Here is an 18332-nt window from a genome sequence, read left to right as displayed (position 1 = left end):
TTTTGAAAGCAGCAATTTTATTTCAAAATGAAACCGTAACACCCAAAATATATTATAAAGATGAACGGGGGTCAATAACAAAGTGAATAAGGGAAAAAAATTGGCTTCCTTTGAAAATGTTGGTAGTATTATAAACAAATATATACAACAAGGTAGCAAAAGAAACAGTGTTTAACGCAAATCTACATGTGAACATACGTGTTAGCACCGAAGAAAAGACACAAAAATTGCAATATCAAAATTGATACATTCAGAAACGTACCCGAAACAGATTCAGGCAGTAGTTTTAACTGGGACGGGATTCAGTTGCAATTTAAACAGCAGGAACATAAGCTTGTAGTAACTAATTTGGGTCATTTTGCACAACCACATTGGAGGTGCAGGCACAGTGAAAACTGAGAATAGAACGCAATAGACGCCGTTACTTAGGTGTAAAATACTGATATTAAAAAGTTGACAATTGTGGGCTGGCTTTGAGTTTGGTTATTCCGATTTTTTGATTTGATTTCATTGGGAAAAATAAGGAATCGGGCGTTTTCTTGTTACTTTAAAACTGTAGGAATGTTTTGGCTTTGGACAAACAGACACGAAATCGCGTCGGCGTTTTTTTACATTTTAACAGAACAACGCCTGAAAGTAAAAATAGAAAACAAATCAAAAGCAGTGAATTGCCTTGAACTGAAACAATAAAAACGGAAAAAAAGTGTCACTTTTCAATATGTGCACTGCATCCAAAAACTGCATATCAAGGTTTGATGTATGGCTGGGTATGTGGAATGAGAGGGGAATTCCCCAAACAGAAAACAAGTAGAGTTAAACAAAGCATCATAGGTCTTTAATCAGAAATAATGTTTTCGTCGTTGGTTTATGCATTCTCTGTTTCCTGACTATCATCTGCTTCTGTGTGACGCACTACAGCAAATCCCTGGTGGGCAAAATCACAGGTTTGAGTATTATGTTATTACATCAACAGGACGTGAATGCCAACTAAGCAATACTGTTAACTACCCCTACGAGACCTTCATGTACCATAAGTGTACAAAACATAACGTAGATCAGAAGCAATTATTTACTACAAGCAAATATGCTTAACCTCTAGTACAGTACAATAAAAATTAACAATGATGCAAAACAAACCGTTGTGTTTTCAGTGGGACCCCTTGGTTGGCGCAACACAGACACAGTTGGTCCAGTGGTTTCACAAGTGCTGCGTAGTCGTAAGCGTTCGGGTCTTTGTTGTTTTGGTTGCGCTTCTGCAAGTCGAACTTTAGATGCAGAGAACTTGCCTGTGGTGGATTAAATGCATGATCAGGTGTTATATAAATATGAATGAACAAATGCAACTATTCGTGTTATATGGTGAGTCAACAACAGTAGTTATAACTGGTGTTCTGTTTTATTCACTTTCCCCCAAGCTACAGGCAGGCTGTTAAACAAAAAACAGGCGTGCTAACAAAAAGTAGGCAATTTCTATTTCATATGGTTAAGATCTTACAATACACAAAAGACCTTGTATGTATACTGAGAGTTGGCTACATGGTAAAAGTAAACGTAATATCAAAGGGTAAGATGTGACTCTTTTAGCAATAATATCCATTATTCTGATCGTGTTTTAAACAATTAACAACAGTCTATGGGTGACGTAAGTTATGTGAGGATACGGTTTTATAATTCTTTTAATGTTCTTTATACTACTAAATGGGACGAGAAAACAGAATGAAAGGGTGTCCTATCTTTCCCACCCTACTATATAGAGGTTTTCTTTTTACTTACCGCTTCTTTGGTTGTATATGACTGAGAATTCTACTGTAGAACCAGCAGTTATTTGTTGAGTTGCATCACGCACCTCAGACATGTGGAAAAATAGCTTACCGCTGCCCCCAGTGGTATCTCCACCCTTTACCTCGTAGTTTATGAAACCGAACTGAAAATGTAACATTTAAAAAAAATTATTTCGGGAAACTTTTTTTCCAGAAAATGCAACTTTTCAAAAATAACAAGAGAGTTTCCCAAGTTCGTATTTTTAGCAGTCTTGGTTGTAATTTCGTAAAGTCCATTTTTAGCAGTCTTGGTTGTAATTTTGTAAAGTCCATTTTTAGCAGTTTTAGATGTAATTTTGTAAAGTTTATTTTTAGCAGTTTTAGATGTAATTTTGTAAAGTTTATTTTAAGCAGTCTTAGTTGTAATTTTGTAAAGTCAATTTTTTGTAGATTTAGATGTAATTTTGTAAAGTCCATTTTTAGCGGTTTAGTTGTAATTTTGAAAAGCTTATTTTCAGCAGTTACAGTAACTGTAAAGTATTTACCCAATGTTATAGCAGTTGTCCATTATAAACTTTAATAATTTTATAAAATAATGTATCTTTGTGATATTACCTCTCCTTTAATGCTGTCCACTGTAGCTTTGACAGTTTCACGATTCACATTCACATTAGCAGCTCTTTGGCAGTTGCTGTTAATGTCTGTGCTGACCTGTGTACAATAATAGTAAAATTAACTGAAGTAAACAATAAACACAATAACAACATAACAATAACATTAGTCTACAAACAATAACAAGTGCTATGATGCAACACTAATGCTCATCATCATAACATTCAATTAAATTACTATTTTTAATGAAATTACGTTTTAACGCATACGCAACAGCCCATATGCTTATATTAATACTTTGAAATGTACAATATTTTCATATATTTGGGTGTATAACTAAAACAAACCAGGTCCAAAAGTAGTGTTGAGGATGAAACACATAAATATGATATGTTTGAAACGTGGGGTGTGTTACGTTTACGCATATGAAACGTTTGGTAATAACTAGCTTGAGTTAGTGAGTTACATACAGTCATTGGTGCCACATGTCATGTACAAATGTACTATATATTGTTTAAGGGGAACAACAGACTGCAGTGCGTATGTACAGTTATATGCATAGCATTAGTCTTCTGGCGGGACATGTTAACTCAACAGAGGTGACAGTAACACTATGCCTTGTGTTTTACTGTTAGGTGCCTATACCATGACCAAGCTAAAGAATATTGCATTCACCATATTAATAAATGAGGTTTTCTATGTTAAGGTTTGATGACTTATGACTGTGTAACTGCATTTTAACAATGTTACCCCAGATTTTACCCTGCTGATACATGTCCTATACAAAAAAAACAGAGCCAAATTACATTGCATTCACCACATTAATCAATGAGGTTGCCTATGTTTGACAACTACGAGTGTAACTGCATTTAACCAATTTCACCGCAGATTTTACTCTGCTGATACACGTCTATACAAAAAAACAGAGCAAAATTACATTGCATATTTGCATTCACCACATTAATCAATGAGGTTCCCCATGTTTGACAACTACGAGTTTAACTACATTTTAACAATGTCAAACCAGATTTACCCTGATGTTAGGTGTCTATACAAACAAGTAACACTAAAGTATATTACATTCGCTACATTAGTTTAAAGATACTCTATGTTTGACGACTACCAGTTTACCTACATTTTTACATTGTCAATTCAAATTTACTTTAAATTTAAGAATGCTACATCTATTATATATACAATGCAAGTATTTGTTACCTGGAAAGTCACTTTGTCACCAACTTGAATGAAATCTCTCCTATCACTAAGACTAAGTGGGCTGTATGAGATTGTCTTGATCGTGGTTTCATCTGGAAATTACAAAATATAATCTAAGTCCACTACAAACAGAAAAAAATCAAAACATTCAAACAATAAATAATTTATAAAACATTTAAGCACAAGAATCGTAACTCTGTCTGTAACTTATTATTAAATTAAATATTTCATGATACTTCTAGGGTGACAAGATATAGGATTATATCCATAGATTGTGATACAGTACTAAAATGTAAACGAGTTAACCTATATATACTGTTGCTGGCATAATACACTTGTTTTTTAAAATTAATCACCTTGGAATTATTTGCTTACTGACACAATGATTTGTGCTGTTAAAACTGAATAACCATTATTAGAACAATCTGTATGGAAAGTTAAAACTTGGGCGAACATATAAACATCAGTAGAGAACCAGGCCTAAACCTATTTTAAGTTCCAGTGTAAAGATTATGTATCATACTAAACTAACAAATGACTAGAGTCACTGCAATATTAGGTGAAGGAAACATAATATACACAACGCTTTACACAACAACTATAAACATATGGAAAGTGATTGCAACATTATTGCGCAATATACCACGTGGCATTGAATAGTTAGTAATAGCGACGATTGTGACGTATGGTTTCAATGCTAACGTAACAAATGCTACTGTAACGAAATAGAGCTAGTATGTACAATAATTGTCTAGCCAGAAGAGCTACTGAGCTACTTATAGTGCTGGCTAAGGAGTTTAGTGCTGACTCTATTACAACATCAAGTTAAAGTTCACCTGCTTCATTGGTTTCTTTGTATTCTATCAACCCTTGGTAACTTGTTTGAGATGGATTTACTGACTTAAGTGGCTTCAACACCTTGCCTGAGATACAAAAAGTAGGTGTTTGACAGTGAGCATAAGATTAAATTATTTCAGGTGTGTTTGGCATTTAATAAGCACAGCATTTATAGGATTTTTTTCTTTTTTTTTTAAGAAAGTCTGGGGTCAAGTAAAAGGAACTCCGCACAACAAGAGAAAATAGTTTTTTTTTTCAAAACTGGTGTACAAAACATGTCGCTAGTGTTTCAAAAGTTTGAGTGACATACTGACATATTATCCCAGACACTCATAATGTTAAATAATTTATACTTTTAACTTTAGCCCCCATTATAAACGGAAAATTCTATGCAATACACATACACCTGGTGTAGTTTAAATCTATACCATGTCGAATCAGCCACCACATAATATACCTTTGATTATTTTACTTGACACAACATCAGAAGTTGGCATTTCCTCATCTGTTATCACTTCAACTTGCAATGCACAAGCTTTCTCTTCTGTGAGGAAATAATTGAATGAAAATGTTTAATGCAGATAAAGCTACACAATATAAACTGTTGATGTTTACAATATAGGCATACAGTAGGATAAGAATGAATGAATGAATGAATGAGTATAACTTACTTTATCCTCGCATGGCTGGTAAATGACAGTCGTTATAACACGGGTGTTCATACACCTGGTGCCAGCTTACGAGTTACATAGTATGTTACCTTGTGGCCTGTGGGTGATTATTTTTTGGGAGTTTTTTTTATTTTTTATTATACATGGCTGATAATTTGGACAACCGATTAATGACCACTGGATGGGAGCAATTACTGTTACATGTCTTGCCCAAGGACACATACGCCCACAATGGTAGCAGCGACGAGCCTTGAACCCATTACCTCTGGTTCAGAGGAAGGCGCGCTTCACAAGCGTGGCGCGGCATGAAGCCTAATATTTAAACCAGAGTTCGCCAATTACCCGGACACCAACGGCCCGGCACTGCATTAGTGACTACTGGGTTGGACCAATGCCTGTTAAGTGCATTGAGCAAGGACACATACACCTATCAGTAACAGTATAGTGCCTGTATAGGGCATCGAACCCGGTATCCTTTGGTTACGAACTTACGAGATAAGTGCCTAACTAATTAGCCATGGCACCAGACCAGCTAACATTACACATCCTATACAATGCACTGGTTTTTATAACAAATAAGACCCTATAATATTTCCACCATTATGGACAAGACCTGATAACATTGTAACAAACCTTTAATTCCAGTTACATAAGTAACAGGACAGCCAGCTTTATATTTATCCACAGGAGCTTGCATCTCACTGTAGTGAAAGAAAATTTCGCTTCCATGGTTGAGCGATTCTATGAATCCGAACGTGTCTTTTAAGGTGCTTATCCAACCGTAACATTGTTCACCACACGATGTTTCAATCTGTAAACAAATTCCATGAAGTTATGAATCCTACTATTCCTAGGGTAGCCTATTTCATATCAGATCACAAACTAAGTTTCATAATGTTTTCCAACCAAAAACTGCAGTGTTTCCTAGCCACAAACTGCAGTGTTTCCCAACCAAAAACTGCAGTGTTTCCCAACAACAAACTGCAGTGTTTCCCACCCAACTGTAGTGTTTCCAAATTACGGTGTTTTTCAACCAAAAACTGTAGTATTTCCAAACTACAGTGTTTTTCAACCAAAAACTGCATTGTTTCCCAAGCAAAAACTGCAGTGTTCTACTACCATAAAAACAAGGTACCTACATTATCTGATCTTGGAGAGAATGAAGCTTCTGACAATTTTTCAACAATTTCACTTTCATCCTTATCTTCTTTGGCAATATTTACTTCACTTGAAGGTCTGCATTAATACAACTTAATGAATAAAATTACTACCACATACTTCAAAATGATAAATGAATGTAACTTGTTTTATCCTCGCGTGGCTGGAAAATGACAGTCATTGTAACACAGGTGTTAATACATCCCGCTGTGTCAGCTTACGAGTTACCATGTATTTTACTTTATGGAAGTTTTTTTATTCTTAGCCGTTAAAACGACTGTTGTTTGAAAATACATTTTGATTTTCCTATATTTTCTTTATTAAATATAATCAGCATTATTGTAATAAAAAACAAAAAATATGTTGTGGTAAAAATAACAAAATGAAAGGAGAAATTTATTTATCCTGTAGGCATATTAAAAATATGTTACTAATACCATTTTTGCATTGTAAAATGTTTACGCAAATAGCAATTCTCATTAAGTCGTCATTTGATAATTTGCTAGCCGTGTTATTTTGTGTGCAAAATAGGTATAACTGAATGAGAAGACTGAAAACTTACTTTTTGGGCGACATGGTTACTTCTGGTGTGGTAGATTTGCTCTTCACTGGTACATTCTCAAGCACAATAGTTGGAAAGGAAGCTGTAGATTTTCAATGGTGGATATTTTATCAATATTTTACATTTTGTGTTTGCTGTTATGATGCAACAAGGCCCATTCAACAATAACAGGCCTAAAAGCAGTGACATTTCATGGCAAATATTATGGAACATATCAAAGGTAAAGCATACTAACATTTGTAAAATTAAAAATAATCTAACCATTATACCACTGCAGGTTTAAATAAACCAATATACATTTCTGGCCAAAATTCGTATTAAAATACTGTATACCAATAATCCAATATATATATATATATATGTTTTTTTAATTAATATAGATTTTTTTAACCAATATTTAGGCGTTTAACTAATATTATCCAATATACATATTTTCTAGCTAATAGATATATTTTTAACCAATATACACGATTCCTAATTAATATAGATATTTTTAAACCAATACACAGGTGTAACTAATACACTGTTATAATGTCTATAATGTCTATACAGGTATAATATATAAATTTAGGAAAAATGCAAATATTTAATATTTTTAAACAAACCAATCTCACCTTCCTCTGGCAATGTTTCCAGCTTCAAAGACGCAGCCGACATTGAATGACTAAGCGTTCTTCGCCGACTGGCAGCATTGTTTACATCATAATCGGAATGACGAGTCAGCAGTTTTATATCAACTGCGCTTTTAGCTGCGGTTCGTTTCACTTCGCAAATCTTAAACTCAACCTGACAAGTTAAAACAGAAGATTGATAAATAAAACAATATATATATATATATAGTAGGGTGGGAAAGGTGGGACACTTTTAGCACATATAATCCAAATATCTTGATCGTGTTTTAAACAAATAACAACGGTCTATGGGAGCCGCGAGAATACGGTTTTATAAATTTTCAATGTTTTTGTTTACTATATTATTCTACATTACCCATTACAATTATCAAGTGTTTAAAAAAAATTTAAAAAATAGTTAAATGTATTTTTAACTTACTGTGTCCCCAACTTTGAGACTTAAAGCTTCCATCCAATCTTTGAAATCTTTGGAAGCAAAAGGAATCCTTGCTACCGTGTCTGCTGATGGGTCAGCTTGTACACCAACTGAGTAAACTATTATACCGGGGTTGGGGCCAAGGGCAGGACTGAATAGGCAATCTGTTGGGCTGTGAGGAAATAAATGTAAGACTATGTAGCAGATAATGTATTTTAATACTGTGTACATTTGACAGGTAGCAAGACACTTACCCTTTTTCAACCCAGTGGTCACTAATGGGTTGTCTAAATTATCAGCCATAAACAAAAATAAGAAAAATCTCCCAAAATTAATCACCCACAAAGTAACATACTTGGTAACTCGCAAGCTGGCACGAGGTGTATGAACACCCGTGCTATAACGACTGTTGTTTTCCGGCCACGCGAGGATTAAGCAAGTTACATTTAGGCTATTATACCTTTTTGGTGCTGTGTTAGGGGATGCCCCAGGTAAAGCCTCTACTATGCCAGTGAAGCTTTGATCAGATATTATATGGAAGATGACTGTTCCTTTGGGTAGAACTCGAATACGCGTTGCATGCATCCTAGAACAATGGGGCATTATGATGTAATAAGTATAATAATAAACTATTAGTACAGTAGGTAGGGTGGGGGAAGAAGGGACACCTTTTAACTCTATTTTAGTAGTAAACAAAGAACATTCAAAGAAATATAAAACTATATGCCCACCACACCGATTGGCGGTTGTTAATTGTTTAAAACACAATCAGGATATTAGGACATTATGTGCTAAAGGTGTCCCATCTTCCCCCACCCCACTCTATAATTGTAATTTAACGGTAAGAGCGCTGGCATTGTATGCAAAGGATATGGGGTTCAATGCTAGGCGCTACCAGTACTATGTGAACATGTATATCTTTTAGCAGGACACTTCGCGTTTAGTAGTGACTACTTTTGCATATTGACCGCTATACAATAAAAAAAAAGAAAAAAAAACACCCACAATCTTAAAATACAGTGTTTTATTGTATTTTACTTCAAATTTTTTGTGTTATATTATAAGTAATAAGTTTTGCACCATCGCAATTTTTTGTTTATAAACGTTATAACCTGCTAGATCCAAGCAGGATTTACAAAACAATCGAACTCATTGAGCAAAATGCATAGTCATGGTTATCCAAACCTGATAATCTGGCTGCTTAAAATTATCTCAAAATTTTACATCAACAAACAGGTTGAAAAATATTTCCTTCTGGGTGTGGCGTGTTAGTACAAGGTAATGATGGGAACATTATGTTTATGATTAAGGAGTGGTGGATTTATTTACACATGTTCGCATCCCATGATATATGAAATATGCTGCAAACATCGCCACGGGCGAATATGTGAATGCTAATGATGGGGCTTACGATTGTATGATTTACAAATCATTGTAAAATTCTTATTTTTATGTTAATTAAATTACGGTAAATGTCAAAAAATGCTTTTTTTAAAAAAAGCGGCCAAAAATACATGACCTTTATTTTGTAAGTACTTTTGGCCAAAAATACATGACCTTTATTTTGTAAGTATCTGGTGCTACAAAAATGTAACAAACAAAAATCAAGTCCAACCATTGTTGTATAAAAGAATAAGAGATCTAGAATTTGCCAAACACATTAATCAGTCAAGTTAGCACTATTTTTTTAAAGAAAAATTATGTTTTTTTTTTTATTAAAAATCATTCCACCTTTGTTTTTCAGCAACTGGGTCCAGGAGGACGGTAAATTGAACTTCATCTGACATCCTCACATGATGAGTGGGATCCAACATCTCACAGCAGTGGAAGAAGAGGCGAGAGTCACGCTCCACACACTTGATGAACCCGAACCCCTCTTTGACTGCAGCTACGATACCCTGGAGGTTATCAATATATTGTGATAAAGATGACGGTAAGACAACATTAAAAAATCCAAAATTCTTGGGCTTCAGAAATTAGAACCAGTGTGTATACTTTTACTAACGCATTGGCGACAAACTTTTTAAAATACAGGGAAGTCAGGAATAGTTAGACAAATATTTCTGTAAAACAAATCATTTGGTTTAATATTTACTGAATAATACATTGTAGAAAGAAACATTGGGTTCGTCTACCTTGACACCCCAGGTTAGATGCGTGTGGTTTTAGCATTTTAATATTTACCTTTTTTAATATGTGTACAAATTGCGAAGTTAGAGAAAAGTATGGGGAAACTGGTTTTTAATTCTTTTTTTAATACAGTAGAATGGGGGAAGACAGGACACCGTATGCACATAATATCTAAATACCCTCTCGTGTTTTAAACAATTAACAACGGTCAATAAGAGTCTTAAGGATACGCCTTCACAATTCTTAGAATTTTCTTTGTTCACTACCAAATGAGACGCGAAAATAGAATAAAAAGGTATCCCATCTTTCGCGATCCTACTATATGGTAAATTGGTAAGAATTGATTTTTTACAGCAAATAACTGAAACAATGCTATGATCTGTATATTGATTACAATTAACACATTATTGAATAACATGACACATATTAGAGATCTGGTTAAATTAAGATATAGTTGGAAAACACAACATACTTGTTCTCGCTTCTCCTTGCTTGCCGCGATAGTTTTATCAAGTAGCAAAGTAACACCTGCAGCCCGCTGTTGACCATTTCGTTTGTCGGTTATTGTCAAGAATGAAACCTAAAAAATACATTGTGTTATGCAATGTTATATTCTATTCAGTGTGGGTGAGGTCCTGCAGCATGCCACACATAATGGGAGCTGAGATTTGGGTCAGACTTATTCCATTATCTAATTAAGCTAACTGTTACAAATTTAAGGTAAGTTGTTTTCATTTTTGCTTAACAAGTAAAAAAAATTAAAACATATTTTTTGGGGATTTTTTTTAAAGATTTTTTTACAATTTTGGTTTTGTTAAAGTTTGATCCAGGAGTACCTTATCTCCTTTACAAAGTGTATGGAGGCAGTTAGCAGCTCTATCCTTCTCTCCAAATCGTATTTTAAATGTTTCACCAGTGGGTGCAATGTAAGATATAATGCCAGCAAGTACGAGGGATGGTTGGGGGGGTGAAGAACCCCCGTTAACGATGGCCCCACTCTTTAAAGTCTGGTTGGGAGAAGTTGCATCACCACCAGCGATGGTAGACTGAAAATAAATGTTCATGAATTAATGTGCAAATGTATGCATAAAATATTGGACCAAAAAGATCTTTTTGTATAACTGTATTATTAATGAATGAATGTAACTTACTTTATCCTCGTGTGGCCGGAAAACGACAGTCGTTATAACATAGTCGTTATAACATTCATACACCTCGTGCCAGCTTACGAGTTACCATGTATATTATCTTGTAGGTAATTATTTTTTTGGGTGATTTTTTAGTATTTCAAAGCCTCTTAATGAAATAATTTCTCTATTAACTAAACAAATACCATTAAATACATTTTTTCTATTTAAAAGGATCCTTTAAAACAGTCATATACAACATAATGTCTAATACAGAAACCCAATACACAGAATAACATGTCTGTCTCACCTCGCTCATAACCTTGTTTGGAGCTTTTGCAGGAAGTGGTTTATCGATTGTCCCAACAAATAGTTCGCTCGAAATTTCTTCGAGTTGAACAGTTCCTAGCGGCAACAACCGGATTTCTGTTGCCACGTCTTTGTTCTGTTGGTTATGGAAAGTGTTTATAAAATTTTTTGGATGATTTCACTCATTTTTTTTTCAAGGTAAAAAATATTTATTCTCTGCCATTCTCTTTGTATGACATTTTTTATAAGAAAAAATAAGACAACTATTTCCCTGATGATTTTTTTAAATAAAACTATTCCCTTTTTTCAAACATAGTCACAGCATTTAATTACTATGCTGTTATGTCTTAAATAGGCTATAACATAAATGTATTACACATTACACATCTTCAATTAAAAATTAATCGTGATCTTTCAAAGTAACTTTTTTTACAAGTTTGACTAAAAAAGGCTAACCAAGTAGTTGCTAAAAATACTAATAATCCTTTAGGCTCATGCTAAAAATTTATAGAATGATTTTGAATTCGTTTTCTTTTTTATACCAGATGAGCAGATAAATGATTATTTGACATTATGCCTGGTAGCAGAAGTAACAAAACACAAATAACTTACGTTACGTTCCTGCACGCTGAATTCAACATGGTCACCAACGTGTAAGTCTGGCACGTTAGCAAGAACTTCACTGTAGTGGAAAAATATCTGCAAGCAAAATTGTGTTTAAAATTAAATTATGTGGGCAATATAACATAACCTAAATTTTATTTATCTCTTTAAATACATTAACTATTATCAGATTAATTAAACAGTGAAGGGAATTAGCAGCAAAACAACAGTCATTAAAACATACCAGGGGTAAAAAATACTTTGGTAAAATTTATCTCTTCAAATAGAGTAACAAAATCAGATTAATTAAGATAACGAAAATAATGGAATTAGCAGCAAAACAACAATTAATAAAACACGCTAGGGGTAAAAAAATTCAGTAAAAGTTTATTTACCCATTCAAATACAGAAAGAAAGATCAGATTAATTAAAATAACGAAAAGAAGGGAATTTGCAGTAAAACAACAGACATTAAACACGCTAGGGGTAAAAAGTGGTTTAGTAAAAGTGTAAAAAAGTGGTTTAGTAAAAAAAAACTCAATCACAATATTATCGTTCAAACTATTTATTAACATTCAGCCATGCTTAATATATTGTAGATGTGGGTATTAGTAGCATGGTAAATATTAGTTTAGTTTTCATCAGCAAGCTGCCACACCTGTACAGTAAGGAGAAAGTCGATGGATTGAATTCCACCCAGGTGTGAATATATAGCAATTAACATGAAATAGGAGACGTACATAACATTAAGGAGAAGGCCAATTATGAATAATGAGTAGGAAATGATAGAAATATGTAAAATAAAAAAAATACCTTTAGTACAGAATATATAAATATTCTGATCATGTTTTGAACAATTAACATTAGACTATAGGAGTCGTAAGGATACAGTTTTATAATTATTTGAAGTTTCTTTGATAACTACCAAATGTGATGAGAAAATAGAATGATAAAGTGTCCCATCTCCCCCCACCCTACTATTTATATTGTTTAGAAACAACCAATTCATCATGCTTCAATCTGTTCGTTATAATAAATATTTTTAAAAATACCCAGTTTAAAATAAAAGGTAATTATGACATCATATTCACCTCTTTCACGATATCAGATCTTTCAATAAATCCGAAAGATTCCTTCATTGCCGTAACAATCCCGTTGAATCTTTTTGGAGGAGCTCTCTCTACCAGAGTTATCTTTCGTGCTCGCATTACTCCAGTTCTGCAAGATCAAAAAGATGACCAATTGATTATTATAAATATCGAATATTTTTAACAGATAGTTAGTATACAATCTATCACGGTGGTTCTTAACCTATGGTACCACTTGAAGGTCTAATACATTAAGGTCTTTAAGTAGTATGTAACGTATGCTAGTGACTCAGGATTACTAAAATTAAGCAAATTAACAACAAATATAACAAAAGAATTTTTTTTTTTTTTTTTTCGCTCCTACAATGTAATGTAGTTATTTCAAATAAACGGTAGGAGAACTCTTTTAAATAAAAAAAAATGGTAGGCTATACTTGTACATAGTGGGACAATGTACAGAACTAGTGCTGCATCACTTTATTCGGAAGTTCCAGAGCAATCTAAAACTTTGTACACACCTTTTTTCGGTAGCAATGTTGAATGAAACTTTATCACCAGGTAGCAATGCAAGGTCGGGGTTGGTTAGATCGCTTGCTGAGTAATGTAAGAAGAAAAACTCCTGCATGGAAATGTGGAGTGTTTTATCTTAATGCAGGCCACTAAGTGGTAATACATGATTTATGAGCTAACATGGAAGAAAATGACATTTTTCACAAGCTTAACTGTTAAAAGTATTACATACATATTCATAGGGGCTAAACCTGGGGTGGCAGCGCATGCAAGCCTACCTGGAGTTTTGTATTGATTGACCAGTACAATTAAACTAATTAAATAAAATTTATTTCACAGGTTTGTGTGTCTAAAAACCTCCAAACATCTTTCTCATTTATAAAACTTGGCGCCTATGTACATATTTTTACATGCTGTTTTACTAAAATAATCAAAAGTTAAATTGCCAAAAAAAAACAGTAGAAATATGGTGGATATTTTGTAACAAGAACTTGATTTTATACAAGACATGTATTACACCCTGGGTACTTTCCTAACCACCAGCCAACCATTTCAAGGTTGAATGAACTTGTATAGGTTGAGTCAGAACCATTATTATATAACTAAGTTCCCTGCCACGTAACCGACACGGCGACACACCCACTGTATTAACAAACAGTCCAAGATTAAAGTATTTTTGAAGATAATAACAAAAAATTGTAACTTCAGTTAATAAATTGCAGAAAAAATATAGAAAAGCAATTGGCATATTCATTTTAAGATAAAATTTAACACAAGTTAGTTGTTTTGTAGATTATTTGTTATCGTTAATACCAATAATACTATGCTATGCACTCCATACTGCACTGTACATTGGATTTATTTACCAGCTTTCTATAACAATATATGTCTCTAGAGAATGCACAAATACTTGCGTGAGAATGTACATCAGTACATCTGGTTTAAATATATGAATATGTCACGACTCACAACTATAAGACTTACCCCCATTCTTTCATATGATAAACTCCCAAGTTTTCCAGATATAACTGGGTCTCCTTTTTCACTGGGCCTATACCCATGACCAGCTATGCCAGTAGTTCCACCAGGAACCACGTTCATTAAATTCTGACCAGGTATTAGGGATAGTGGTGGTGCTGGGTTTGTCACTTCACCTAGTATGCGATCTTCACTTAGTACTTCAAAGGCTACAGTTCCTTTCTGAAGTTTTACAACTTGAACTGCAACAGGTTTACCAGTGCGTGTGTCCATTGACACTTCAAACTCAATTTCATCTGAAAAGTAAAAATCAAAACTTTACGAAAATGTTAGATGGTTTAAACAGTGGGGAGGCATAATACAGAAGTGTGATGTGAGATTCAATTCCTTTTAGATTTGAATCTAATTGCGGTATTCTGTTTAATGACTTACGTGGTTAAAATTAATAAATTAATATTGAATTATAAATAAAAAGATTGGAAAATTTAGATTAAAATAAAGTTTTCTAGGACATCCTAGAATACTTAATTATTCTGTAATGTGCACCCCTAGACAACAGTTAGAAGCTAAAAAGAGTATGTAAATCGACTACACCACTTTTAGTTTGGTATTCCAAACCAAAACTAAGGAAATAAATACCAATGTGCCAGAAATACCAGTGGCTTTGTTCTTATGGAAACAGAAAATGTGCAGCAAATTATGAAAAAAAGTGGCTTGAAAAACTAAAATGTTGAGATAATTTTCTTATAAATTTAGCATTTGAAATTCATTCAAGTATTAAAACATACCATTTATGTGCAAAGTGTGGGCTTCTCCATGGAACTGACTATAGTGGAAAAACAAACGGCCTTCTCTGTCAGCGCATTTAATAAATCCGTAAGAAACAAGCAACTTTTCGATGACACCAGTCTCACGACTTCTGTAGCCATTGCTGTTTGTCACGCCTGCAGCTGTGGCAGCAACAAGAGGTATCGGGGATGTAGAGCCAGATATTGGGGTTACAGAACCTGGGGTGCTCATCATTCGAGGCGAATCAAAACTTGTAGATCTCTGTGTAAGAGTATTATGTTAATGCAAGAGGTCAAAAAAATTTTTCGGAGATTTTGACATACAATCCTATGAAAAATCTAACTTATTGACTCTAATGTTAACTGATTAATATAGAAAAGCCGAAGATATGTCTGCCTTCCTCATTAACCCAGATTAAGCAATTGCACATATGGTTTAAAGTACATGGTAGAAGCATTTCTTACTTAGAGATATCAATGATGACATTGTCACTTAGTTTTAACAAGTTATTTAAATCAATGAATCATAAAAAATGAAAAAAACAATAGTTTTTCAATGACTTGGCAATTTGTAAATACTGTAACTTTAGATTACTTCATATTATTGAATATTGAAAATTATTCTGTTTACTTGTAATGCACGGTGTTGGTTAAGCGCAGATGGTCGAACAATCCCGTTTTGTGGAAACAAACCACAACTTGCTGTGCGATTGAGGGAACGTCGGTTCACCATCTGTTAACATAGTATTTTGTTGCTCATGTTACACATTATATTGTGAGTTTGTGACTCATTTAATATTTACTTGGCGCTCTTTTGCTTCTTGCTGGTGTTGCTGTAGGGCAGATATTCCACCATTTACGAGAACTTTTTGCTGGTCTACAAAGACAAAAAATGTAATAAAACAAATATTTGAAATAATATAAAAACAAATAAAAATACAGGTATTACTGAATCCCTGACAATATTGATATTTGTAAATTGTAATGAAAGGTGGCAATTACACAACAGGTTTGGTACTGCAGTGTATTCTTTTATTAAAATGCATGAATAAAATCTTGAATTGCTGCATACTTGCAGGGTGTTTACACAAACACGTGGAAGTCGAGTAAAGCAGGCAAGAAACAGGAAACCAAACGTGACTTACGTTCATCTGCTGTTATGTCACGTCCTGCTATTTATTTACTATCATTTCCAATTACAAAGCCATTCTAAGAGGCACAGCCTTTTGTATCATGAAATATTAATTATAAATTGCCCTTGTCACAGCTGAAAATGGGTTTAAACTGGAGGGAAATAAAATTACACACATAGGGTAGCCTATATTATATATTAAGGTAGAATACATTGTGTGTAATACTAACACGAGTTAAAAAATGATTTGTCTATTTTTAAATGTAATTTACATTGTTACTAAAAGTATGTTGTCATGCATTAATAACCAAAAACACCTTCAGATACCATTTTAGCCAATTTCTTGACTAGCCCAAGTAATTAATGCATGGTTTGTATTGGGTAATCACCAGCAGGTAATTATAAACAGTTACAGTTAATGATATCCACAAGGACCACAACATAATATTAATAATAAGTAATAACTTTATTTGTCTCTTCGATTATAGCAGCGAGGATTTAGAAAGTGTTTTAAACGAAAAGACAGGATAAAGAGACAGAACAACAGTTGTTAAAAGTTGGAAGAAAATACTGACTTGATAGGACAGGTGTTTGAGGTCGAAATGGTTGAGCTCCAAGCAAACTGCTGAGAGAGTTGCTAAAAGACAATGAATTTTGTGGTGTTCCATTTGTGGTGGGCCACATTATTGATCTGGGTGTATGGGGAAATAAAACATGAATTTTCTCTCCAGGTTAATACAACCTCCATGTTATTCTCAAAGTAAAACACATAAAACTTCTGCCAATACTTATTTTTTATTATTTTAATCAAAAATAATGAATATAACAATTATTTTAATCTGTTAACATGAATTGTCCTATTGCCACATTATAAACAAAATTTGAGTTTTATATAAGTTAGGGTTATTTACCTGTGCATAATCTGTATAAATGAACTTTGTTATATGAGGTTCTTTGCTTAGTTGGTTTTTGTATTGAAAAACAAGCTGTTTGCTCTGAAATGTACAAATAAATGTAAAAGTGTAAAACACAGTAAAATAGTTATATTGTTTACAAAGTACTAACTTTTAATTATTTTAAAATAATGTTAAACTTAGAAAAGCTATCTTATTACATAATTTCAGTGCAAATGAATAAGAAATAAAAAATTAAAACATTTCAAAATAAAATTATTATTTAAATCTATGATTTAAAATGTTTCCTTACCTTTATGAATATGCTGTAAGACTTGTAATTGCACACTCCGTTGCAGTAGTTACGTTTAACTGCAATTTGGTTGACGTTCAAACTCGCGGTAATTTACCGAAATAAAATGAATTAGTTACTGAACATTTCTAGAACTGAAAGCTCTTCGGGCTACGGCCTAATTGCTACTGTTTCTACTACTAAAGAACGTAAAATCCTGGAAGTTGTGTAGGTATGTTAATTGACCAGAGCGAAATTTCGTTTATTGCCTCTACCATTTCCGATGAGCATGACTGAGCGCGCCAATGGCACCACAGGGTGCTACGAATTTGGGTAAGCAAACATTCCTTAAAAGTCATTCCTAACGCTATTTACGCTACTTAATTTTTTAAAAAATTACCAAAAACAAATACAGTTGAGCAAAAAGCTAAAATGTTTACAAATATTAGATTGAATGAAAAATTTTATTTGTTTAGTCACAATATTTTAGAACGCCTGTGTCTGTGACGTCATTATGCTACAAATGGCTCGAAGAAAGACAAAACTTTAGTAATTTTATGATCAAGAAAAACTGCAATACTCTATGTTGTAATACTGTATATACATTTTATCATGTTTAT

The 18332-nt window shown here is 33.4% G+C and overlaps 1 protein-coding gene across 1 annotated transcript; it reads right to left on the bottom strand.

Moving 5' to 3' along the window:
• On the bottom strand, positions 1 to 17951 carry LOC100177739 (cold shock domain-containing protein E1-like). Its single transcript, XM_002127559.5, has 27 exons — positions 17734 to 17951; positions 17439 to 17522; positions 17103 to 17218; positions 16199 to 16272; positions 16027 to 16128; positions 15396 to 15657; positions 14614 to 14903; positions 13638 to 13738; positions 13123 to 13249; positions 12041 to 12127; positions 11430 to 11564; positions 10829 to 11038; positions 10465 to 10572; positions 9594 to 9760; positions 8323 to 8448; positions 7866 to 8034; positions 7430 to 7601; positions 6816 to 6897; positions 6235 to 6331; positions 5729 to 5906; positions 4882 to 4968; positions 4424 to 4510; positions 3588 to 3679; positions 2376 to 2471; positions 1774 to 1924; positions 1138 to 1286; positions 1 to 925 (listed from the first exon to the last, which is right to left on the bottom strand). The coding sequence occupies exons 2-27, from the start codon at positions 17444 to 17446 to the stop codon at positions 866 to 868; spliced, it is 3333 nt and encodes a 1110-aa protein (XP_002127595.1). The 5' UTR covers positions 17447 to 17522; positions 17734 to 17951; the 3' UTR covers positions 1 to 865.
• Positions 17952 to 18332: the final 381 nt, after the last annotated feature.

Source organism: Ciona intestinalis, chromosome 14 (genome assembly GCF_000224145.3).
Source record: "Ciona intestinalis chromosome 14, KH, whole genome shotgun sequence".
NCBI lineage: Eukaryota > Metazoa > Chordata > Ascidiacea > Phlebobranchia > Cionidae > Ciona > Ciona intestinalis.
Note: the sequence above shows the minus strand (reverse complement) of the source record. Positions and strands in the feature narration are given on the sequence as shown.

What these genes read in the sequence shown, in the direction of transcription:
- LOC100177739 (XM_002127559.5), bottom strand. An exon ending in TTATGTAACTGGAATTAAAG is followed by an intron (nt 4,969 to 5,728) that starts GTTTGTTACAAT and finishes ATTTCCTCACAG; the next exon opens with AAGAGAAAGCTTGTGCATTG. An exon ending in CATATACAACCAAAGAAGCG is followed by an intron (nt 1,287 to 1,773) that starts GTAAGTAAAAAG and finishes AATCCACCACAG; the next exon opens with GCAAGTTCTCTGCATCTAAA.